General features: G+C 40.1%; 1 protein-coding gene across 17 annotated transcripts in view; it reads left to right on the forward strand.

Annotated features, from left to right (window-relative positions):
* The window catches only part of LOC111254627 (uncharacterized), a 29,922-nt gene extending 8,499 nt beyond the window's left edge, over positions 1–21,423 (forward strand). For 10 of the 17 annotated variants that reach the window (XM_086981792.1, XM_086981644.1, XM_086981872.1 and 7 more), the window contains 2 exons: positions 245–314; positions 14,411–17,483. In XM_086981792.1, the coding sequence (XP_086837918.1) occupies positions 14,570–15,829 (1,260 nt within the window). In that variant the 5' untranslated portion in view covers positions 245–314; positions 14,411–14,569 and the 3' untranslated portion in view covers positions 15,830–17,483. The other 7 variants (XR_015322364.1, XR_015322285.1, XR_015322228.1 and 4 more) reach the window with 7 other exon arrangements.
* Positions 21,424–27,097: the final 5,674 nt, after the last annotated feature.

Genomic DNA, 27,097 nt, shown 5'->3' on the forward strand with positions numbered 1-27,097 from the left:
TCGAATAAAGCAGCCACCGTTTGGCGGAAAAGTAAGGTACGAAAAGTCAAAGTGGGTGTGTGCAATGAGAAAAATAATGAACCACAAAAAAGAAAGCAGAAACGTTGTGAATTTTCTGTAGACCGTTCTGTATATATACACACGACTGTAGAGCGAATTAATATAATGGCCTTAATCGAACTGAGTGCCTTTTTATATTACAAACTAAGTTACCAAAGGAGTAAGGACTATCATTATCTTACAGCTTCACGGAGGTCTAGAGAAAATCACGGACATCCGAGCCGCTGAATCCCCGCTTCCTATTAACTTCCGCGGTGAGTTTTATCGACAAAAACCTATTAATAATAGAAATTCGTCGAATTCGATACAGAGTGTGTTCCTCAAAACGTAAAATCCAAACAATTTTAGGTCTACAAGCGCTCCATATATTTGAGCAGCTCACCATGTTTCCAGTGTCGTGTCGTGCCCATCTTAACAACTTACGCACTGAAAAGCATAGAAAATTTTATGATCTACTAGCGAACCGTAGCTTCACAATTGAATAGCAGAGCCATTAGAAGAAAGCCGTTCTTCATATACTACAACGCACACGCGACCAGTCACCTCACAGTATAGTCATAGAGTTAACCGTTAAATTTACTACACACTAAGTAGCATCAATCAGCTCGTTTCTCCACGATTATTTGTTTCAGAGTACACTGTATATACCGAGATCATCGCAGATCTCAAATAGAGTTGATTTTGGTTACAATCCCTTTACCTTTTGTTAATTTCTACAGTTAATCGTTCATCAAACTTGAATCGATCCTTATTTAGCTATTGGTGATGAGTAGGAATGAAAACACAAGGAAAAGCTTTTACTAACTGGGTGTCCATGCGATATCCTCTTTTCCTGTTGGCGTGTTCAGACCTTTTTCTTCTACATAATAATACAAAATCATCTATACACATGCAGTGAGGGCTTGCTTGCGTCATGGCCGTGTTTAGTGCCTTATTTATTAGGTTCTTGTGTACGGGAGTTTGCAATCGAAGCCTGAAAAATCATCAGGGTACCCAACAGAACGGTGATCTACCTCGGCCCACTGAAGAATTGCAGATAGAGAACTTTGTGTTTCTCCTCTCTTTCCTTTTAATGTACCTCTTTCTTTAGTGTATCGTTTCTGAAGGTTTCTTCGTTTTGCCTCGGATCTATTCAGTTGTAAATTTTGCATTAATTTTGCTTACTTTTTTCAGGCTATGGTTCATTGACTAGTGATTTTATCGGTAACAGGTTTCCTGTTCTATGGAAATGTGGCTCGATACTGTTTGCTCGCTAGCCTTGTTCGGTCCTTCAGCTTCAACAGACACAGTCATGAAGTAAACACGTGACGCGCTGCTCTACTTCCATACTTCGAGCATGCCTATCGACTAAATAAGCTGTTCATAGGAATTCATCTTAGAAAAATATTTCGAAATTATTCCCTTTTCTATTCGCTCGAACCGAATTATCCGCATCAATGGCTTCAACCTTAAAAAGTATGCGCTAATAAAATTGAATATAGGAAGCATCGTTCAAAGGGAATCGATTGTACAAATCACTTACGGTATCCGAAAACGCTTGGTAGTAATAACTGATATTCACTTCTGGACAATATCCCCCTCTTGCAGCCACGAAAATCTTTCACTGTTCATTGCAGTAGGCGTTCCATTGTAGCTCCCTTTCATATATATTATTTGCCTATCATCTATCTATCTATCTATTGGTCCGTGAGCCGATTCCTATAGTCTGTTTCAGCGTGAAACTTCAGACCAACTCAGATCTATAAGCAAATGTCTACCTGAAAAATACGAAGTGCTGTAAATGCGCTACGAAACGCCGCATCTACTAAGGGAAGCTCTTTTTTTTTAAGGTTTCATTTATTTATTTTTTAGATTTTTCTTAGATGTCACGTTGATCGGTAATATAGGACACAGCGTACAGTTCAATTTGTTAGATTGATTGTTACCAAATGGGCAAACAAAAAAAGGCTGTCTGTGATCTTTAAGACAGCCATTTCTGTTCGTAGATGTGAGCTAATCTGACGCGGATCTTTAACGTTGACGCAGTGGCCACAGTGAACAGTTACAATATCCATTGTCGGACACCCTGATAGCAGAACACAATTTTTGATAGATGTATCTAGTTTGTTTCTCATGCTCATTTATACATTTGTTATTACTATGAAATAGCGAATATGCTCACGAGAAAGAAAGACGCTGGCCAATCGTACAGATTACATCGGTCACATAATTGAACCTATAATAAATTATACCATCCCACCTTCGAATGTAACCCTGTCGTATATAAGAACGTTTTTGGTCGCTAATCAAATAGTGACTCAGTACGACCCTGAGTGAACAACGGTGCATTTACAAAAAAAAATAATTCAGTAATTAATAATATGATGAAATTCTTCACTATGCAGTCGTAAATTTGGGGATAGTGATTTCTTTCCGGCAGCCGCCTCAAATTTTACATTAGAAAATGAGATTGCTAACATTTAATAGTAGTTTCACTTGATTTTTTGAGAGAAGGGTTAGTTTTTTTTTTTTTTTTTCTAGTAATTTTAACTTGGAAAAAAAACAAAAAATACTGAGCTCCAAATTACGGGACCTGTGTATGATCTAATAAGTGCTTCTGCTTTGTGTACTTCAACCAATGTGTGACAAAAAGGACCGTGGTCAAATGAATACATTACCTTCCGAGCTCTATTTCCATCGTTAATTGGATAGAGGATACGGTTTTCACAATGTATGCCTTTCGACCATCTTGTCCATTCGAGAGGCACGCATTCAGAGGGATGCACTAAATGCTACTGGACAGATATTGGTTTTTTAGGTCTCGATATTTTATTTAGAAAATTTCATTCCAATGTATGATGTCACTAATGATTCTCTTATGTCTTATTATTTTCGAAAACATTAGCTTAACGTATAGCCGTAACAGGTGATTTTGTTTTGTTTGTAACAATTTCTAATCGAATTACCCCCAAAAGCCAATTTAGTGGCTTTTTTTTTAGTAACTCAAATTATACAAGTAGCTATTCCTTTAATTACTCCTTCACCTAACTAGCTAAGTCCCTCGACTTCGTTCCTCCGATCGCGACTACTTCCTCCTAACACATACATTCTACATAAGTTCCGGGCTCGTATCAAGCTGTACCCATTTACAAACCAGGGAGCACCCTAAATTCAACATTGGGCGATCTGTGAGGGTTATATAGGCTCTATAAAAGCTACGGCTTCGAATAGGATAACTTAGTTTTTGTGTTCCTAGGTTGCAACAAGCGCAGGCTGGCCCCGCCATAGTTCACGGCAAACTATTTGTCCAAGGGCAACCTTCACAGCACATCTGTTTAGTATTAAGCACGTTTTCTCGAAAACTACAAACCAGTTAAGCTGCAAGCCGCACTCGGTATCTCGTGCAGTCTCCCTACTGGTCGCTACTGCCCCCTGAACCTGGTAGCATTTGTTTTCGATTCGCACGTCGAGGCACTTGCACGCACGTGCGGATCGTCCGCGGGATCGATCGTTTCAGTGAGAAAAATATGAACCAAACAACTGTTTACCAGCAACGTGACTAGTGGTAGGGCCTACAAGTTTTTATAAACACAAATCTCACCCATCCAGAGTAATTTCCGCATTGCCGGAACGACTAATAGGAGCATTTTGTTGTGGTTGATTCTGGACACTACGTGACATGAGAACTGGGAAGGCCCAAGCGAGCAAGCGGTCCCTGAAGTCTATCTTCAGTTATTCAGCGACGTATTCTGCTCGCGTTCTGAGTGTCATTAGCCACCCCGGAACCATTAGTTTTCTCTGCTAGCGACCAGAGGAACTGTCACACCAAGCAAAAATTTTGAATCACTTTTACTCGTCGAAAAGTTAGGCTTAGCCAAGGGAGAATGAATTGTCATGCGCTTAGAAGTCTACGGTTGTTTGTGTTTTCCATAAACGTAGACCTACATGTATAATGTTTTTTGGAAGAGTTTAGGCAGGAGTTTTAGCAGATAGGCTTATTAACAACCATACTATTTACAAAGTGTTCCCTTAGCTTGTGCGTATCGTTAAAATTAACGGTGTGTAATGGACAAGTGCAAGCAATGGACGTCATACGTATAAATGACGTCCATTTTGTTTTCATAATAACAAGAGGCATTTTTAAGGCGGTCTATACTGTAGGTCACCCCATGTTTTTTTTAATAAAGTTGAAAATAATGTTCTCAAGAACTTAGTGATAAGTACAAGCTCTCACATATAGAGACTTTATCCGCGAAGACATTGGAATATACATAATGCAAGCCATAACCAAAACACAGTACACGAGATATAAGTAAACAAAAAATGTATTATATATGTATAAGATTCAAGGTACACCTTCTAGGTTATGTTTTATTTTTTAGCGACAACATAAGCGTGGAAACGATCAACAACGCTACAACAAACCGTAATTATTTTTCTATATTCCATATTGTGTAATATTATCAACATACTTCTCGATGTAGCCCTTACTGTTGCAAAGCTAAGCTAAGTATAGAACCTAAATAATAGATACCGTTGGTTGTCATTGAGCCTACTAAACATCTTTTACTTTTCGAGGGCTAATATTCGCGCTCGTTGAGTAGGCGTTCTCTCAGGACCGCCGTTCAGTCTTTTTTTGTTTTTCTCTTGATTGCGTAAAGCTAAAATGACGCGAATCGCGAAAATGCCGTTGAGACATTAGAAACAGTACGGCTGATCATTGTTCAGCTACGACGGTCGATTTTCTAGCAGATATAATCGGTTAGTTGCATAAATACTGAACGTGCCTGGCGTCAATCATGTCACTTTCAAACTTAAGGAAAAAACGGCTGGAAGGAGCCGAGAAACTGAAGGTTTCACGGTAGTCCTCACTGACACTGATAAGTACCAGAAATAAAACATTCACATTGTTAACATGTCTTGTTATTGATACATATATATATATATATATATATACACACACCTGTAACTGTAGTCGGCAATGCAACAGCGTCAACTGGCAGCGACAGCTGATGACGGGATCACGTGATGAACTTATCAGGGAACTTACCTTGGCAACGTGATGGTTAAGCACTAACGCCAAACTTATCTAGGTTGCACGATGTCTAGGTCGTGGTACAATGCAGCCTACTATATATTTAACATATTGTCCATTCAATTTCTATCTAGATTAGATAGGTTTATTGTTATCTAGATAATATATAAGGTCTATTTTACTTGAGAAAGCGTTGAGCGGTCTGATCAATCACTTCTAAAACGAGAAAGACGCCAAACAGTCAGCATTCAATGTTGGTTCACAGAGTATATTTTTAGTAATGGGTGCAAAACTAAACAAACACTTCGAATCTTAAGCCGCGAAAAAGTTTATCTAAATAATATTAACACACGAAAAGAAAAATAGTACAAAAATATTAAAAACTGCCAGATCTTAAGGAACCTTGAGAAGAAACCTGAACGAAACTTTACAATTTTTGATTACATTAAAATCTCGTCGCGACACTGTATCGGCCTATTTCGCTAGAATGAGTGAATTGCTTTGGTAAAAACTCACCCGTTCCCAGTAATTTCCCGTTTTGACATGGGCAACACGATGGCAAATATATGGCCATGTAGTAGGGGCAGGGTTACGAACACCAGCACCGTTAACAATTTGGTCCCATATATTGTCGTCTAGCATCAGGTAGTCATACCTTACATTATCCAGATGGATGGATGGATGCGTTTAATTATACGTATCTCCTTAAGGTAGATGCGAATGAGATCAGCGGTGAAATCTTTACGCATGAAGGTACATTGTAGTATATTCTGGCCAAAAATATAATCTGCCAAAAAAAAAAAGTATTCGCTGCAGTAAAGTCACATAATTGTCTGACCAAGGATGACATTACGAAGCTCAGTTTTCTAATAGTTACCGCGTTGTGGAGTTCCCCAGTCTTAATGGAGTACGAAATCAATACCTTATCTGTCGCTGGGAGGCTGCCTGCAGGACCTGAGCTAAATTTTAGCCTATGAAACTTGTAAAAATTTGACCAATTTTTCTGCCAGGAAAATCACAGATATATGCACGTATTGTAAAAACCTACAGAGTAGTTGTATACGCGATATTGTATTTGTTTCTATGATATACATGATCTGTATTATATACATATATATATAAGCAAATAATTTTTGTGAATTGAACATATTCATAGGTAGATCATTTATGTCCTTCTGACAGTGACAAATACTATCCAGTCCAGCCACTTATAATAATTTCAATGGGGGTATGCGGGTCACAGTAAAAGGAACTCCTCAGGTTGAGGCGGAGATGCAGCCGTATGCTAGTGACAGCTTATGCTCTGCTGGAAGTCGACATGACGACGCCGGGGTTGTCGAGTAGCGTAGGCAGCCCTGCAACAAGGCCAATCACTGCTTGATTAACTCTGATCCTCCACATATCTTCCTATTTAATTTGCCTTCTGCTTGCTTTGCTACTCCTAAAGCTAATGAAAGTGACGGCATACGAGAGTAAACGTGGGGGAATCACATAGACGTTACGATGCAGCAAAAGGCAGTAAAAAGTTTGTAATGTATCCCTATTACGCGCTCCCGGTGTTACTGTCCTACACTCAGGACACAAAGCAACAAGCAGATATCTGAGTAGCTGCAGTGTAAAACAACAGGCAGATGGACAAAGACTCGAGGCCTCTAGATAACTTGACAGTTATGCTATTCGCAATAGTCGAGCATGCACAACGAAGCTTGAGAAGAAAGGGGTGACACAAAACATTCTAGGGAAGGAGTCAGCCTGCTTTGTAGACACGAGAAACGAAAGGCTGGTTATTTTAGTGACTATGGTGGTGTATGATGGGTTCAACAATTACCCCGACATGAGCAAGTAAAACGGAGGGATGCATCCAGGATGATGATGAGCATCTTGGTACTGAGGTGTTACAACTATGCAATATGAGCTGCTTTAATGAAGTGCCCCTAAAAGGGACAAACTTACTTACCTTTTAACCTTTACTGCAGTTCTGATTCAATGCTACAACAATGCAAGTGCCAATTTCGTGGTCTGTACAATCGTACATCGTGGCATTAAATTGTGGCAACATCTGGCATATTACTCGCTATACACTCGCAGCTCATTTGCCCCTCTTACGTATTTGAAGTTCGCCGCCCACACTCCTCGACTAAGGCTAGTTCCTTTTGACTGAAACAATTTTATTATTATATTATGTTTTTCTTTTTTTAACTAAACCTGTTATTAATTTGTCACTAACCAAAATGTCAAAAAGCCGGCAGTCAGCGACAATACGGGAAAGAAGGGCAAGTACGTACACGTGAAAGTTCCAAGTTAACCACCGAATAATAATGTTTACTAATGCCACTGTGCTAAAATCTTCTCGTTCGCGTGTCGGATGGTATTCCACTGTTTCCGAAGTCGGCTAAGTATTGCACAACTCGGACCTTCGACGCAATCACGGGTGTCTTCCATGAGCCCGCGGCAACAGACCCTACGAAGTCACCCCCGGTCCTATTGGCGCGATAGTATTCGTACTTATCTCGGCTGCTTTTTCTGCCTAGGACGGTGTATACTCCCTTTCCTACACCAGCGGATCCGCTATCGTTCGAATAGAAAGCGACATATTTCCATATAAGGGCTGGCATACGTGGCAGCCGCGTACGTGCACGTTCCCTGGCTCCTCTGTCCTAGAAGCGCAATACTAGCAGATTACATAACAGTTCTCTGTGCATTTATACAACCCTGATGACACAATATACCAAGGCCTCGCATAACTCGGAAGTGCGTCTCGCAATCACTCTGTTAAGGGTGCTAGATAATACCTTGCCCGAATAAGGAGCCGTCAATTTTTAATCTTCACAGTACCGCGATCACTGCAACCCAGCAATGACCCGCCAATTGATGCGCCTCGGGGTCCGCATTGTTGTAGAGGCTCCAGGTATCGGGTTAGCGAGCTACTTCGAGGTCCGTGTGATTGAACTGGTTGGTGTTTACGTAACGCAGAGCTACACTGTTCGTTGGAGCCGCTTCTGCCAGGAAATGTCAGTTTTCCGACGGATAGTTCCGAACCTAATTTATCATAGGAAATCACCAGCCAATAGGATCTTACTGAACCCCTCGCAATATTTTACTAATACTCTAATGTCTTACCATCTGGCCTGTAGAAATAAAAAGTTATTCCGGCAAGGCTGCTTCTCTCTGAGAAAACGGTTCGTATAGCTTTAGCTTTAAATTTTTCCACACTAATCTTAAATTTCCGAAAAATCCGAAGCCCAGATCCATCTTTGTAAATGTCTACGCGCCCGCCGCACGATCTGGCCTTGTGGACACTTCGGTAACTAGGCAAGATGTTCGTATTTCCCAGCCCATCGCTTGGTAGCACCACCCGTAAGAGATCTCGAGCCGTTCGAGCAATCGTATCATGACTTGGGCGATATGACCAGCCGTCCTACCGCTTTAAACTGTATTAGCGTCGTCGTTGGCCGGCAGAAAAACTATCTTCAGCCACCCGCTTTTCAAGTACGTACGTAACCGAAAACGTGTATTTATTCATATGCTTGAATTATAACATTTGATCTACTACCATTTTAAAAAGAACATTTCTGTGCAAATAAAACGTACTATGCAATACAAGACCGCGAATAGCTTATGCGTCTTCAATTTAGTTACACGAATTTCGGTATAATATTAATTTTTATCTTAAATGTGCCATACCAAAGATGGTTGGTTTATGCGCTATTTTTTTGAGTCGTATCTACAGCTATTTTTTTACGTAAACAAGTCTTGGGAATTACCTGTTTTAGGTACAGCATAAAGGATGCCCCTACGAGGAGTCTAACCGCGGTACCTCCTGCTCTACGTAGCTGGGGTTTCTCCAAAAGACACGGAACGGCATGGCAGTCATACGATTTGAATTGTTGAGGATTTAGCCAATATCTTCATTTCCCTCTAAATTTAGTATTAAGCAGGCTATTCGTTGATTTATTGACAACTTCGAAGCCCATAGCCGATCGTTGCCTGACAAAACCTTCGTCCAAAATATCGGAGAAATTTTGCTTCGTCCCTTACTCGCGGTTACACGTGTTTGTTGGTTATCGCATTGGCGATGGCCGATCATAGCTGTGAGTGTAGGAAGGGTCAAAGCGGTGCTTTAAAGTGACCTTATTCTAGACCGTGATTCTTCTATCGGCGAACACCTTCGAGACCCGGCTGCACGGGAATAGACTATTTACAACGTCATCGAAATGTGCTGTTCTAACAAGGACAATGCTGCACTTCAAGATCACTTTTAAGAATAGATCGGCCCCAGCCATTGTGATTCAGGCGTTTCCAATTCAGACCGCGAGTGTACCTTTTCTGTAGGAGATCTGTACAACGTAATTTGATTGTTAAACCCATTTTTAGAGTTATTTTCTCGCTTAGAACTACTTTTCGACATGATCATAAACACTCACAGGACCCAAATCAGTTACTAATTTTTCATTGGCTCCGGTGTGCGGCAGGCAACTTGTTAAAAATGGAAGGAAACGAGGATCAAAGCACTCTGCCTTATTTGTCAAGTGTTTCTAAAGCTCAAGCTCTCTACAAAAATCGCCGAAGGCATGTGCTCCATGCACAATCAGAAGGCATGACTGTACCTACGACAATAAATTCAAAACGCACGTATTTATGCACGCTTGCAAGGCAGTGCCATAATGAGAAATAAGTCGCAACCAAAAGCTGTCATTATTAGCGCAGCGCGTCACGATAGGTCATTACTTTTTTCGACGAATAGACTGCTCCTGACGAAGCTGGTGTAACTGAACTAGGCAGTAGATTCATTGATCGCCTAGTTGTCCTTTCAAGTTACACTGGACTATAGCTAACAAAAGTTCGTATGAACTTAATTTCTATGATTGGCTATTCCTACCAAACTTATTGGCCCCTCTCTTGGACGTTCTAGGACAGGTATTACCAGCACACGCGGAAGCTCGATTTTGACAAATAATTTTAGCAATGGAAGCCATTACGCTAGACAGCTTTCGATTCTTAACACTACGATAATTCAACTTTTGTTCCAGTAAGAGTAATACTGTTCATAACACAACTTCATACTAGTCAGGACCATAAAACTAGAATTAGAGGTCCACAGAACCGCGCCCTAGGATTCGCCAACTACTAAATGTGTCGCGTTCTTCTCGCAAGCCTACTACCTCACGCCTAACTATCAGGAGCAAACCACACAAGACAGCCGGCACTCCGATGTTTGTAGAATTAACTTTCTGTGTATTTGTTCGGTTTTCTTCGATCTCGAATGAACGCTATAGCATAAAGTGTGAAATTAAAACAACTAAAAAAAGGACAATCCATACTATAATTTTAGATCGCGAAGCATGTAGACGTTTATTTGTTTCGCAATTCGGATAAAGTAGAACTTTCCGGAAACGCGTTAAGGAAATCTTTATCCGTCTCCGACTCTGATCTCGTAAAACCGAGTACCTAATTCACCCTTGAACATCGTCCTTCTATCTTTATATCGATTCTTACAGTGAGAACTTGAAATGCATCCCTGAACTAGGCTAAAGGCAAGCTACCTGTGGTAGTTGCTCATCCAGCTTGGGTGCAATACGGCAGGCTAAATCCGAAATCAAGCGTCAACATACGGTTCGTTTCGTATTGAAATAGGCCAGCTGTCTGAAGCCATACGTTACCTACCATTTATAACGTTTCTTTACCATCTTGCCAAAAATAGTTCGATTCCACTTCAGCAAAATATCGTTGCGTGTAATACGCACACTCCGTTCACCGCCTGCATAATCTTTTACGACTTTATCTACATATATAGAAAAGCAAAAAGTAGATACGTTATATAGTCGAGCTAGATAGAAGCATTAGTAGCGGTGTTCAAACTACACCGAAAGCAAATACAGTCCATATAGATGTATCAAGTTATGGTGAGATTCAATAAGGTCGATGCATATTTATCATATATTGTTTAGCTGTATCAGGTCACTGTGTCTGGCCTATTCAATCCTACGACGAAACACAGATGTCTCTGTACGCTCACGTTGATTCGCTTTGTTCGATCGGGAAAAATAATCCTGTTTTATATAGTCGTTGTAGTTGACAACAAACGAGCCTGACATCGGTCAGGCTTGTTTGTTGTCTATTGCATTACTAATGTCAGTGTCCTATTCTGCCATGGAAATGTAGCTATGCTTCCGATGGCCCGGTCGACGTGCACCATCAATAGCCTTCGGCTGGTCAGTATAATGGAACAAGCGAGATAAACTGACGATGAGCGAAGCGTTCCCGCTTTAGAGATCACATTTGAATTAAAAAACAAGGATCCAGCAGACACTTTTTCCGACGCGCTCTTATTGTGTTTATACTAGTAACCCTGAAGGCATGCTGCTAGGACAAAGTAAAGCTATTCTGTCCTTTTCAAGAGCTTCCCGCCAACTCTGCCAATCGGGCCCAGCACGACTTAATAAACGAGGCGAGAGAGTCGCAACTTTAGATAGCGTACAATACTCGAAGAGAGATATAGCAAACTTCAATATCAGTAAAAACATATTGATAGCAAGGCAGATTATGGTGCCTCAGTTCTTCCTCTTGATGGTGTCCATTCTTATACAGAAAGGGTATTTCCGTAAACCGAAGTCTCTGTAACGTAAGTTAGGAAATTAGACAAAAAATGTTTTAGGCTATCCTGATTAATGGATGTTTTACTCAGAGGAAATAAAAAGCATACGAGGGAAATATGTTTGGCTAGAAGAGAGCAAACGCAGCTCAAGTCCGCATTATAACGCTTTGAGGTCAAACCATTACTTTGAGAGCTCACACAGGCCAATGCTCCGCCAAGTGGAACTTCAACATAATTAGTCAGGCAATTTGGAGGCAAAATAGTGTTGTCTGTTACCGTAATAACAATAATCACGTCGCAGTGCAAAAAATGCCCAAAACGAGATGCAGCCAAGTGGCAGATAAAAAAAAAAGTTTGAAAATTTGGAAAAATCGCGCTACGAATAGGCTATTTTTGTTTCTATAAAAAATATTCACCATAGTATATTATTTTTCTATAGAAACAAAAATATATACATATATATTTGTAGTTAGATATATTTAGCAGTCAAGAAAAAGATAACGCAAAGCATGATTTCACGGTAGTATTTGACTAGCGGCGGAGAATGAATGAGCCTAACTAAGTCGCCGTTCCGAAAGAGTTCACAGCAAATGAAAATGTTTTCACGAAATTTATCATTTTCGAAGCGGTGTTAATGGCTACAGAACTGTATAGAAACATATTCAGAAAAAATGCTTCGTACTCGGCTTTTATTTCCAATAATATCGCTTTCCCTTACATATATATCGCTCTATAATGCACACCTATAAATCGATACGTCAACCCCACTGATTAGAAAAAGGAGGATACTTCCAGCCACCGAATAAGTCCTACATGTTTGAAAATTGAAAGTCCCTATAAAACTAGGTGGCTCATCCATAGTAAGAAATGCTAAGCCTGCTTTCAATGGGCAGCGGACTAATCCTCTGCGTTTTCCTATACGCGTTCCTCGGTATGAGTCCGTTACACTTGGAAGTATGTTAGCAACAATGCAAGTGTAGCTTAAAACGACGCCAGTAATCTCTTAACTTGACACGCATGTTCAGACAATACAATATAACTGTGCTATAAGTATGCGATGAAGAAAATGAGGATGAGCTGACGGTAATCCCTTTACAACAACACTTCTTTGCAACTCAGTTTTGGTTAACTGAAAAAAGCAGCGTACCAAAATTCTAGCGATATTTATCCGATATTATCGCCTTCGAGACAGCTAGTCGTACATAGACTATTTTCTGCTTAACCTGCCGCCGACGCACGATTGCCTCTGTGCAAATTTTCCTATCGATTACAATGTTGAATGGGAGTTTAGATAAACAAACGATTGTATCCGTACGCCATTTATAAAGTGCCGGTATTATGCCGTACGCATCCTCTAGTTAATCAGATCGATGCATAATATTACTTACCCCGCCATTGCTAAAGCCTATGTTACTTGCATACCGTGCGTTTCCTGTTAAATGGAAGATGTTGAACACCTCAATTGCAGTATGGCCCTAATAGAATCAGGACAATCTCTATTTACTGGAGATTGTCCTAGAGTTCATAGAGACGGAATGTCATTCGTGTGTGATCCAAGATTGCACAATGAACAAACTGTCACAAAGTTATTTCTATTTCTCTAATGAACTACATATTTTTAGCTGTTAGATGAAATAACCGATGTGGCCAAACCGAACGGCCACATTAGGTCCGGTAAACATTGTCCTATGTTCCTTCCCCATCTATATATATATATGTATTCCCGTCCTAGATTCATTGATTAGCGTGCCATTCATAATTGACTGGCACGTACTTATTACAAGTATTGCGCGAGTACATAATTGCTCCCTTAGCAACTGGTAAGGTCCAGAAATATAATTTGAAATATATCCGAAATCTTTTTACCCGATTTTACCTTTTTTTTTTCTTTAATCTGAAAAGTTTTAACTTTTTTTTTTTTCTCTAACCTTTGCAAATAAATGTTCGCCTGACAATCATTCTAAATAGGCCTAAAGTGAGAATATTTTTTATCTCTCACCAGACATTAATCAGTTGCTAGTAACTGTCTCCGCCTCTATATTTGTAAGTTGTACAGATTGGATGTTCTGTTGTTAAAAGAAGACACTCTCTAATTTTTTTCGTATGCTACAATGTTACTTGAATCTAAATAAAACTCCAACGGTGATCATTGAGTCAACGACTAACTTCAGTTATTATCCAATGGTCTTGTTAAAGTTCGTTTTTGCAAGCGGCAAAGCAAATGATGAAAAATTACTTAAAAAAATTGATTTAATTGTTAAAAGATAACATTTAAAGTAAAGCGATTTCAATATAGTCTTTAGCTCATTAATCTACAAAAGATAAATGGAAACACAAGTACCATCGGCAGAAATGTTCTGTATGTCTGCCTTTTTGAACACTGCTAATATCTTCGATGTCAATACTTTTATTATTAAATAGATACTAGGATAATTTTTGCATCAATATTTCTCTTTTCATATTTTTTTTCCAAATGTATGTGTGTACCATGAATTGAACCGTCTAGGGACTAGATTACATTCTTTTTTATTTTAAAATTCGTTATTTTAGTCAATCTCAAGTCTATTAGCAACAGAGATTCACTCATCTATTTAAACTTATTCCCATATTTCGAATTCGCTCAAGGCTAATTCTGTATATTGGTGGCATCTTATGTTTTGTTCTTCGTTTTATCCCTTGTCCCTGGAATCAAAACTACTGGAAATGCTCGCGACCTCTAAACTCGAACGGTTCCAATATAGAACCAAAGTTTACGTTATTTTAGTGAAAGTTACTCGCGTTATTGACGTTTCACCATATCTCAACGGTTGGCACGCGTTTGGCGTATCGATCTGACCCACTGACGGACAGACTGGTGACCACGGCCTTGTTTTACGAATTAGTGCATAAAACGAAGTTCGATGAATAGACTAAAAGAGGTTTACGGTGAAGTAAATAGCCTGTATGCGCTTCTGGGCGTTGAACCTAATGCGTCGGGTGATGAAATTCGCAAGGCGTACCGACGCCTTGCCCTTAAATGGCACCCAGACAAAAATCCCGCTTGTAAACAAGAGGCTGAGCGACAATTTCGTTTGATATCTGGTGCATACGAGGTGCTCACCGACTCCAAACGCCGAAGAGACTATGATAATAATCTGGCCGCTCAGTTCAACCAGCCGTTCCGTCATCATGCCGATGTCCCGAATTATATGTATACCGGCGCTATGATGGCCTTTGACGAGCTGTTATTTCTTCTAAATCTTTATCCCCAGCAGACATTTATGAGCAACAACATGGGCTATTTCACTAGAGGAGCTATCTTCAAAGACGTCCAAAAAGTGACCACCATGCAAAACAGTCAAAAGTTCGAGAGAAAGACAGTGATTGAGAACGGTCGGGAAACTGTTGTCTTCAAACACGACGGTCATATTGTAGGGCGGCATGAACGCATCCTACCGTTTCAAGCAGCGCAACACTGCAACACCTACTTCTTCGATTTGTCTCGGCCACAACCACAAGGCATTAATACGTTCCATATCTATCCACAACCATTACACGCCACTTGTGGTCAGCCTGCAGGACCACAAGTGTTCTGCTCGACATATGTGCCCCCCCCAGTTACCACGGTACCCGGTGCCCCGCCACCGGCGGCACCACCATCACCATCACCACCACCACCGCCGCCGCCGCCGCCGCCGCCACCGCCGCCACCGCCGCCACCGCCGCCGCCGCCGCCGCCACGTTCAACACGGTCACCCCCAGGTGGTATCGGCGCACGTGGGACACCGCGCCCTCTTCGACGTGCGACTGCCCGTTCTCCGCCCCCTCCTGCTCGTCATCCTCCTCCACCGCCACCACAACCCCCACCAATTCCACCTCCACCCCCACCCCCACAACCGCCACCACTGTCTTTACTTTTTCAACACATCCAGCTACCATCAACGTTTTCCCCCATATTTCAGCACCCGCTATCCACGTGTCTGTTCTACGAACCTGCCCAATCCCAGACCGTTCCTGCGATAGTGTCGGATGCCGGTGATCAGCCGGATGATTCAGGTGAGGACAAGGCCGTAGAAGACGAAGTAATGCTAAACGATACTTGTGACGGACGCGGTACTTACACTGAGTACGACCCGGATGATGGTTGTGGTGACGATGATGAAGGGGGATGGCCAGTATAGCAAATCGGCATCCCCGTGACGGCACGGTAAGAACGTCTACCGGGAGGCCTAAGTGGATCGGGGCGAAAATGAGCGGTAAATACGTATATATTATAGTTAATCTGTACAGTGAACTAATGGGGCTAATTTAACAAAGAACGAAGAAAGAAAACGGGTTGACAACGTTTTGAAAACAATGTTTGCAATAAAACCTGAACAAGAATCACGTTTATATTATTAGAAAATCGAGATAGTTGCACAAAATGTAAGTGTGTAGTATCTAAAAAGCCTTCAGTTTTTTGTAGGTATTTTATCTAGGCGATTATATCATACACAGAAAATTGATTTGGATTGTTTCCTGTTGCAAGAAAAATATGCCGCCTCCTTCTGTGGCTGGGAAAGTGCACGTCAATGTGTAGAAATGTGTTTGATTCGTCGACAGACTTTATCCCTTATACTTGCGCTCAACACTCATCTTCGGACTAATTGAAAGACCAATGTACAATGCTATATGCTACACTATATGCTATATAAGACGATACCTGTAGTAGAAACCGTTTTTCACGGCCCTTCGCCGAAAGCTTTCGGTGTCGCAGTTCCTGTAGGACACTTTACATCGTGTTTAATTTCATGTAACTAAACATCTGCCGTAAAACTAGTGTTATATAAAAATAGCACGTATAAACACTGCTCTAAGCAAGTGGTTATCGTTGCTATTCGCGAAGGAAATGCTCTACATCAGTATCGTATGAATTTAATTTCTATTCACTCTTAATTCGATTATGATTATCACTATTATTTATACAAGCGTTCTGTATACCCATTTAGCAACGTTGCGCTAGGGCTCGTTTTTTCTCGGCGATTGCTCGCTACTAAAGCCATATGAGTATATTTTTCATCCACATTAGCATTAGCAGCATAAAGCTGTTCTGATTCTGTTGGGCACTCCCCATTCAGTCGTAACGGCGACCGTGACATGAGTCGGCCAGCTTCGCGATCCGTATGAGGATCGAGTAGACCGAACGTATCCTTCGGCGTCTTTTTACTTGCGTTATCGTTTTGTCAATTAACCAAACCTTAGGATGATTAATTGTCGTCTTTGCTGTCGACCCCGCTCATATACTGATGCTTATAGAGCTCCATCAATGCACATTGTCAATACTACATACCGAAGCACGCGGTTTTACCTAAGGATTTACGGGGCATCTTCGCTGCTGTGGGTCCTCATTTATTGGTCGTTGAAAACCGAAATAGGATTTCTATTCAGATTGCTTGGGCACTCAACAGGGCGTCTCAGTGTGTTAGTCTGGCAGGAAGAAACCGTTGTAGACTAATAACCCCACGACTCTACACGTCTCTTGGCTAAAAAATCTGTTAAATCAGTTTTATTCGAATGACAATATAATGGTTTGGCTGTTTAACGTCCCTCAGCGACAATTACTTCTCACGGTCCCGCAAAAATCTTATCAAGCATACTACCTTACGTAGCGTGTGCAGTGTTTACGTTTCTACAAGTTGACGAAGGCATTCAGTCTTTAGTTGGGATAAAATGGCCTATGCGATTATAGAACCTAGCGCGTGTGCTGGGAAACTTTCGCGCGCTGCCGGACGCGAACCAAGATATTGTGATTACTTCCGCTAAAGTCAGCAGGAATTCATAAATAATCACTTCATATTTCAGTTAACATGAGCATAAAATGAATGCAACAAGGTTCAACGATTACGTGAAAGCGTCTACTCAGCTTTGTTAGTGAGTTCCCTGCTCAAATTTAACCTATAACCGAATCACTGACGCGTAATTATGGACATATAAATGGGGTCTACATTGAGGCTGCGGTGATCTTTCCCAAACTGTTATGTTTATTTTAACACCGTTTACCTTCGTGCGTAGCATGTGTACATCGTAAATAGATTAATACGAGGAAGAAATTATGTACCAATGGATGCCTCAGATGGCAAGCAGACCCGTGAAGAATAATGGGTTTCAAGCATTTAGGCGACCGGCGGATTCAGAGTTTCGAAGTCGTCAATCTAAAACTGGGAAGTATTAGTGATGATACGCAGATAATTCTGTGTTACCATATCTATATCCACTTTCATTTAAGCAGCAAGCTTTATTTTTTCCCACCTGTATATAGCTAAACTAAAAATGGTGATAATATTTGCACGTACGTTATTATTCATAGCGCTCAAAATATATCTGCGCATTACTGTTCATCATTTTTAAAATGGCTATATATTTTCGAAGTATACCGGCATGATTAAACGATGAATGGTAGGTTTTTCTGTTTACTTTTGCAAGCCATGTTTGTACTGAGAACTAAGCTAGCTGCCCGATGTCCCCATTAGCTACAGCGAGTGGGACTTGCTGGGTCCGCCCAGAACAGTCATCGCACAGACCGTCGAAGCCTGCCCTCGTGGTTCTACTTTATTTATAAAGCCGGCAAGAAAGTACAGACGACCACTTTGCCATGCTAAACCGGTCGGTCGTAAAGATCTCCCGTGGGTAGATTCAGGAGATACTACGGCTTTAGAGAGCTGATTACGAAAACAATAGGAGGTTATTTCTTGACCTGATCTCAGCCTATACACGAGGGTTAGCTCATCTGTCAATGCATCATGTCAACCGGATTAAAAACAAAATACTACGTTGGTATAAAAAAAAAAACAGGCTTATTTTTTCTTTTAACTTTTCGCATGAATATCTATAATGCTTGTGATTGTCCTGTTGGTCTTCTGTCTAGCTGCCGCCCTGCATACACGCAAAAATTGAAGCGAGATGGGTTTGTTATACAACGAAATGGAACGTAATGGTACTGCGACAGCCTTTAATTGGATCACACACATGCGTGCTGCGACTAGAAGTAATATTAACAAATTGCAGGGAAACGATAAACGAATGAAAGGACAATAACGTACGCTTAAATACGTTTTGGCAAATAAATTGAGACTATTGAATAAGGCTGCTGAATTATACTTTCATTAGGAAATTGCGATTATATTAGGTCCATACGATTGTTAAGAAATCCTGAGAATGTGATTCTAAACTAATATGTACCGGTTAGATAAGCGCTTTCAATGTAACATAGATAACCTCGAAATATTCGAAGTAACGGAGTATTCAAGACTACAATCATCCAAATTGAGCAAGACGAGCTTCCGAGTCGAAAATTTACTACGATGCGCTTATCTATGAAAATGATTTGTCTTGACGAAAATCACTTATTATATCGGTGTGTATAGAATGAACGATCCTAGTAGTCGAACAAAAAAGACGTAACCAATAAATATCACGTACAGCATATGTAGGCTATATTTTGTAGGCTAGAGCAGCCGGGCGTTTTATATTATCACGGATTTAAAATGTGTACATTTTCTGAGATCCTAAAACAGGCCTGAGTGGTGAGCGATGGACAAGTCATTTCGGAAGCAAGAACGCCCTAAGAATTGAGCAAACCTGTATGCTACAAAAGACATCGTTTTATCAATACAGGTCACTTTATCCATTCCAGTTTGTGCCTTGTCGTTACACAAAATCGTAGAACTGCAACAGGTTATTTTTTGAACCGCAGCCGACGATGGCTATGACGGAAGGACATGTCATCTATACGATCCATGAATGCTTTTCCGACCGCTCGGACCCATAACAATACAACTTAATTAAAGCGTTTTTCATTCATATGAAAACTGCATCGAAAGGGAAAGTATAACATTTGATATTACTTAAAAATGGCAATGAATAGTAAATAAAACTGCTTAACGTAAAAAAGCGACCCGGATGAGCGAGATAATTGTAGTTAGTCGAATCGCATACACAATATTGCTATATAAATTTTATTTTTTTATATCTATATATATATTTTTTGTTTTATAAAAATACACAATGTTTAGATTTTACGGTTCCCGATAGCTGAAAGTGAATTTCTACCGGCACTTAGCAAAGCAAACAGTGTGTTATCGACAAAGGCCTAATAGCTTTATGAATCAGCATACAATATTATATATAGCTATTGAATCAGGTCATCATCATCTGCCTCGGTTGTTGAAAGACAATGAAGTTTCCAAGACGAATCTACTCAAGACCTTATGGGAAACTCTGTCGTATAGCTGAGTGGGGGGATTCGACTTTCCAGAAAAGAAAGCGATATTACTTATGGGAAGAATATCTTATGTGTCTATGCATATTTCTTATTGATAATGAACTTAGTTTCGTTCAGCACTAGAATATAGAAAGCATAATCCTAGCAGGATCTAAGTAAGTGGAAGTTATATAAACGTATCTACGAAGGCGAATCGCCACCACAGGATCCGAATTTGATAAAAAAGGAAAAAATTTGCTAGCCTTAATATTTACTGCCCAGCATTGTCCTATCAAGATTAACCACCAGTTGCGGTAATTTTTTGACCCATTTTCCATTGGATCACAAGAACACGGCCGTTTACTATCATGGCACACCCATTAAATGATGAAGATAAAAATCCAAATGTATTTCTAGTTTCTCATCCTGTGCTATAATCCTTTATATTATACATTTGATACAAAATGCGTGCCTTTCAGGAAGCTTTGCGATTAGGTCAGCTATGTTCAAATCGACGTAGGTAAATATTAACGGCGACCGCAGAGTTGACGGTTGACATCGATCAAGAGGTGAGGTAGAAGTGTAGACGAATTGGGTAAGTAGTGATTGATTACGGTTTTCAGTGTGCTAGGATTCGTCTGTAAAAATAGACCAAGATCGTCGAAAGCTTTGAAAAACAATAGCAGTGAAAAACTGTGCTACGTCTAATTTGCACTAATAGCCAATACAAAGAATTTTGTCATTGCCGCAAACTATAGGAAAGAAACAAAAAAGGATCTTCCTCGAACTAATGACGCCGTGCTGCAGCCAAATATATATAGGAAGAAAAAGTTTCTATAGATGTATGATTATGAAAAAAATAAATAAGTAATACGGCAATAGCAAGATTAGGCGATAGAGGCGCATCACTTACTTTGCAGCTCAATAAACTCTATTTACAACATACTTTTTATTTTCGTAGACAGTTTGTTGTCTTTATCGATATAATTAATGTAGTGTGATTACGTTCATTGGATCCTATACATGAATTTATTTACAAACATGATGTTCCTCATGTACGCAGACCTCTCTTCTACTAGACACGATCGTCTCGGAATAGATGGCGGTACCTCCCAGATCCACCGTCGCGACCGCAGTGACGAATTGATCTTGACAGTTAACGTGGCACCAGGACTATCTCTCGTAACAATATGACCGCGCATCTTACAGCCTTGATAATCAGAAATAGAATTGTTCTATAACTTAACGTCATTGTAGTTACATTATATGGAACAGGCTGTCTGTTTGGCTTCCAAGTTAATATCAGTGGTGTAAAACAAAAACGTAAGTGTCGAGATAAGTACCCATTAACGCACGCATGAGATCTATAACACTATTGATACGTCATGCTGGTTTGTGTCGGACGTAAAATACGAAAAAGAAATACGTCATGAACGCTGTGAATACAAAATTTCGATCATTGAAATACGAGCGAATCTTATGAACAGGTACCATGCCGGTTTTGAAGCCACTGAAACATCTGGCATGCGGCCCACAAGCTTTAACGTGCATGCATGAAGATGACGAACAGTGATGACTTTAATTATACTGCATTATTTCTAATTCAAATATGTTTGTCGTCTAATTAGATTTCTCATTATGTTTTTTTAATGTTGCTATGTACCAGACAATGTTTGCAGGCTTGTTTGTATGCTAGATGGTTAATTTTTGTACAATGAGGATTATTATGCAAAACCTCACTAATGAAGTCGAGTTTCCCATAATGATGTGCTGGTGGTTGTAAAGAGACTCGACTCAATGAGTTGCAAACCAGGCGATCGTGTTATCGCTGTCTAACAATTTTTGTGACGATGCATTTAACGCAAACACCTACATCTCCTGTCTTCGTTGCAAACATAAAAAAGGCGCTTCATTAGAAGGTACAATGAAGGGTAGTTTTTATTTGCCACTTGTTACCTTCACACGGAGGAATATGTCCGTATCACGTACCTATATAAAATAATACCGTCTTTCGCATCAGCACGCCGATAAGGGTTCTTACTTACGTATCCTGGCGTTTTACACTTATATACTGTGCGCAGAGAGCAAGAACAAACGAGGCGACTTTAAAGGACCTATCCTACGCAGCTGTCATTAGTACAAATTAAAATGTAGTTCTTAGATAGAGCACTAGTAAGGACTTCGTTCGTCTGAAATGTAAAAGGACGGCGGAGTTGACGATCGGAACGTCTGTAGGAACACAGTTGTTTATAAATGGTCGGATCATCATCATCATCATTTGCGAAGGAGTCATTCGTCCTGAAGGATGGGTAGCGCAGGGGGTAACTCGACGACAAATAAAAGTGCAAGTAGAAAAAGCAAAACTTAACAAAATAAGTTTCAAGGTAAAAGCCTTATAAAAAGCTCGTTCCAAGGAAGAACTTCTAAAGCTGTTAAATTCAAGCCGCGTGGCAAGTACCCGTCGTCCAGGTAGTTGCGAGTCTCAACGATTTATGAGGGACGCAAAGGAACTTCAATGGGGACCCTTGTCCAGGCAGTACATGTTCACAACGCACAAGCTGCCCAAAACGTAGAACGTGGTTTTACGATTACGAATGCCGTTTTATCGTGTATGATATTGAACAGGCGTTAGATAGGGTGTCGACGTCATCGGCATCACACGAAAATATGACGCGATAGGCCATAATCAATTGGCAGTAATAAGACGGCAAAGAGCGAAGTACGTGTCTCAAAGGGAGATATCACACTTTCGGTTCGACGATTCTCATTTTCTACTTTCAACTCGTTCACACTTACCTTCCTCTCCTGTAAGCCTCTTTGCCCCAATATATTTGGCCACCTCTAACTGTAGCTCAAACTTTAAAAACCATTAAAATCAATGCGATTTTTTTTACCTGTAAATTTATCAATAATATCATAATCATTGTAACAATGGCTGTCGCATTAACTGTTTTTCCGTTGTCTCCTCTCGCAATAGCAGCGTTTCCACGTTAAATTTCATTCGGGTGTGAGCGAAATCACACGTCTGTTATACTGCAGCTATGGAAGAAAGTCCCGAAATAATAGTCACGGCCATATTATCAGGGTCGCGCCCACGTGCGAAACGAGTTTTCTACTAAATTTCGCGAAACACGATCGACAAATGATAGCTAAATCTAGTGAGGAACGAATATATTATACCTAGAATCTAGGAATATGCAGGTGTAGTCACCGCATGGCTTACTTTTTCTAACGCCTCAAGAAAGCTAAGGCCGAACGACAAGATCCTAACCATTTCTCTTACGAGTTCTACAGCTTGACGCGGTTGCTCGTAATGTGCATGAGTGAATCCTTTACATAATATGGGTAAGAAAATATTTTTTGGACGAGCTTTGTTTTTTACGAATGTGTATCATCACATATTAATTGACTTATAGTTTCAAGGGGTATGCAGTACCAAATAATAATTATCGTTTTCATTTTTGGTTGTTAATATAGACTGTATCGGTTTAGCGTTAGAGGTCTTTTAACTTATTTACTTGATTTATTAATATTTATTATTACTTGGTTTAGATGGTATCTGTTTTCGGCCAGACCTTTTATTAATCCTTGTAATTAAGGCCGTCACGAGAAGAAAGAGCTAATCTTATATCACTTATATGTACATATAGCAATTTGGAACATCATCCAAGCTTGATCTGAGTCGATACAGCCAGCCGAATGATGCTAGATTTTCCATTAGCTCCTCCTTTATCCTATCAAATAGTCCGATATATATGGTTTTTTGTACCAGATTTTTTTTTGGTTTTTTTGTTTCCCAGAATTATTAGTCAGTTATTAATGATGCTATCAGCTAGTAGTCTGGCATATATAGTTTATCACGATACTAAATGCGAAATCTTCATCATCAGTTAGCACGAAAACCCAGTAAATGAATAAAGAGGTTTAATATGCGATACACCTATTAGTATTCTTTACGTTCTCTCCCTATTTTTTTCCATTGTGTCGTTTTTGGGTTCCGAGGTTCCGAGTCTGGAGCAATTTCAACGCGCTGCAAACAGCTGCGAGACCACTCGCTACGACGCTTCGTATAGGATGCCCATAACCAAAACTTTCATGTTGCGCAAATATATAGTTACGACACGTAACTGGAGCGTTGTTTTAACAGTCGTCTATTTAGGCGACGGTACGCATTTAATGAACCCTCTATTCTAATAGAGAGTGACGGGCATGTGACGGTACGACGTATACTGATCGATTAAAGTTAACGAATTCGTAAGTAAGTACAAGTAATCAGCTAACCACTCATCATGCGTATGTCAAAGAAACACAACTCACGGTGCGCTTCCCTTATGCTTGCTCAGCCATTGAATAAAACTGGCACGTTCCTGGTAAGTTGAGACTATTAACCGCAGGACGGATCAATTCATGTTCATCTACATATGAATCAGTGATTTGCCAGAGCAAAGCGTCCAATTTATAAAACTACGCTGTGCAGTTATGTAGTAATACCAACATTCACTTCCATCAGTATATTAAACTTCACGTCCTAATTTGTTTTTTATGTCGTAATATTTTTATGCCGGGTAACCCTGTAATATGGTGCTCTATGAGACAAAATAGCGTAGATCTATTGACTCCTAGCCTTTTCATCACATTTGTATATGTTTGGTCGTTAAAAGTGAATTCAGCGGATTTTTGAGCTACGCGCCATTAGCAGACGAATTCCACTGGTAAGTACTGCAGTGCTCGAGAACCGTGTCAGTGAAAACAGCTTAAGTTAGCTCGAGGATAAAGGAGTTTAAAAAGGAAAACATCTTTTTCTTAAAAATCAACGTTTGTGGTTTTTCTCGTTTTTTTTTTGCTCTCGAAAGCCACAGTACCGCAAAAAGTCACCGGAGATAATGGGGTCAATACGTAAATAGTGCAAAAGTTTTTCAAGAGCTGTGAGCGGTGAAAACCAGCGAAGAGGTCGTTGGAATTCGGAACGCAAAAGACAGGAACGCACCGCCAGAATCGACGAGGCCTTTGACAGAAGCAGAGTTTTAAGTCAAAAGGCTCAATCAATGTGAATTATTAGTTTAGGTATTGGAAGTGCGGAAACAAAAGTGGCTTACGAATACATGAGGTGTAATCCACGTACAATTTGCGGGACTTTAGCCAACGGCATTTATTAAAAAGTCGCTCTAGCCCAACTAATTCAGAAGTTGTTCTTGCTCGCACTAGCCTGGTTAGCACCTGAAGTATTAGCCGATATTTACGTCAACAAGTTGAGAGATTAAAAACACAAACACTATTTTGATCCCAATCAACAAGACTGAATCAGCTAGCTGTGTTGTGACACAGGCCAACCGAGCCTACACACGTCTTAATCATTATGTAGGATATATATATAGAAGCTCGGAGGGCCTGCTCCATGCGAAGACACTTAAACACCTACCTGTAAAGAACTGTTTCTTTTTGTGCCTGCTGCTTAGTCTAGCAAGTTGTTACATGCTAATAGGATAATTTTTTTCCGGCGCCGGAGTCCCCAATTGGGCCACGTTGAACTGCTACCTTCTACTGAAATTAATAAAAAGGAGAGCATGCTTTGTCTTGCACTTAACGTCTTAGTTTAAAATACGTTACTCGGTGTTGTTCGCTTGAAATAGTATTATGTTACGTTCATGACTGTTTACGGAATATTAGACAGCTTATCCAGTGTGTAGTACTTAAAATCCACTGAAACATAAGCCGGCCATAACGAGGCAGGCATTTAGACGTTCAGGGTATTGCTGCTAGGAAGTGTTAACCTTGTACAAATAACGAGGACGCAGCAGCGGTTCGTATGAGTCGATTATTTTATTGATAACGCGAAATATTATTCGATGATAGCGTGCGTAACGTTGCTGCCATGCTACAACTTCTATACACAAGCATCCATGTAAAATGTCTAACATAGTGCCCTCATAGTTTACCTAGCATAAAAAAGAAACCTCAGACATAATGTGAAGTGCCAGTAAAGCAGCTTTGAGCCCAACTGTCAGCAGGGCAAAGCCTTTCGTATGGGGCTTAGAAAAACATAACGAACGTTATTATTCTCTACCGTAAGCTCGACGAAGCCGACGTATGGCGTGCTAGGTCCAACCGCCATAGTATTTAGCGAACTAACGCAAGTAGCAATCCCATATTTATTGTCCACGAGGCATAAGACTATTCACACCATTCTCGTCACCATCCTTTATATTACTATACCACATTGTACTCTAATTTTGGCAGTTCCGCTTGATACCATCCTTTATGTCGCTCAGGGCGAGTTGACGCGGCTCTTAGCTATTTTATTCAGCTGCCACACAGTGCTGAATGAATATTTCTGTTTATTTAGCTTATACGATATTATTATATATTTTATTATTATTATATATATTATATTATACTCTACATATATATGTATATATATATAGAGGATAGACCTGTGGACGTTAGCATCCATAGTTCTTGCACTCAGGGGTATAATATTAGAAAAGTCCAAAGAGGTGTTCTTCAAGCGAAGCCTTGCGGACGAAGCGCCCCGTTCAAGTGAATCCTCTAATTTTTTCATTAGCGTACCTGTACATCTTTCTCTCATTCGGAGAAGTATATTAACCACGTGGCATAAGACCATAACGGTACGGTAGTGAGACGTTGTCTTGATTATGTTTCTCCTACGTTACAGTATACCCAACTTAAAAAACATACTTCCTTTTTCAGAAACAGATTTCGAAGTGTAGAAATGTAGATATGTCAGGACATATGGTCAGATATATGATGTTCGAAATAAGATTAAGATGCGGGATTTTTAAGCGACATGCGTATGGAACTATTCAAAATAGGAGCTTCAGAAAAAATGGTCTTAAGGGGAAACTTTTGTGCAGATGCCTCTATATCTTTTCTGTTCAGCATGAGCTTGTACGACAAGACAAAAGAGTTCGGAAGTAGTCGGTGTGCCGTCGAACGTGAGTTTCACTTCTATTTTACCATCGAAATACGTGAGCAATGCGTTTCATATCCTCTTAGTGATTTTTCACTATTAAAAGGCGATTCGTCAAAGTCACTGAATTTTTGATGCTATACGTATTTTTTAGCTCTTATGTCCAGTATAAACTTTCTTCTTCTAAATAAGTAACCCCACATTACACACAAATATAAATATGTTCTATAACAAACATTCAATAGATACCTGAGACAACTTACGTTGAATCTATATATATAT

Source organism: Varroa destructor, unplaced genomic scaffold (genome assembly GCF_002443255.2).
Source record: "Varroa destructor unplaced genomic scaffold, Vdes_3.0 BEIS01000001.1, whole genome shotgun sequence".
Classification (NCBI taxonomy): domain Eukaryota; kingdom Metazoa; phylum Arthropoda; class Arachnida; order Mesostigmata; family Varroidae; genus Varroa; species Varroa destructor.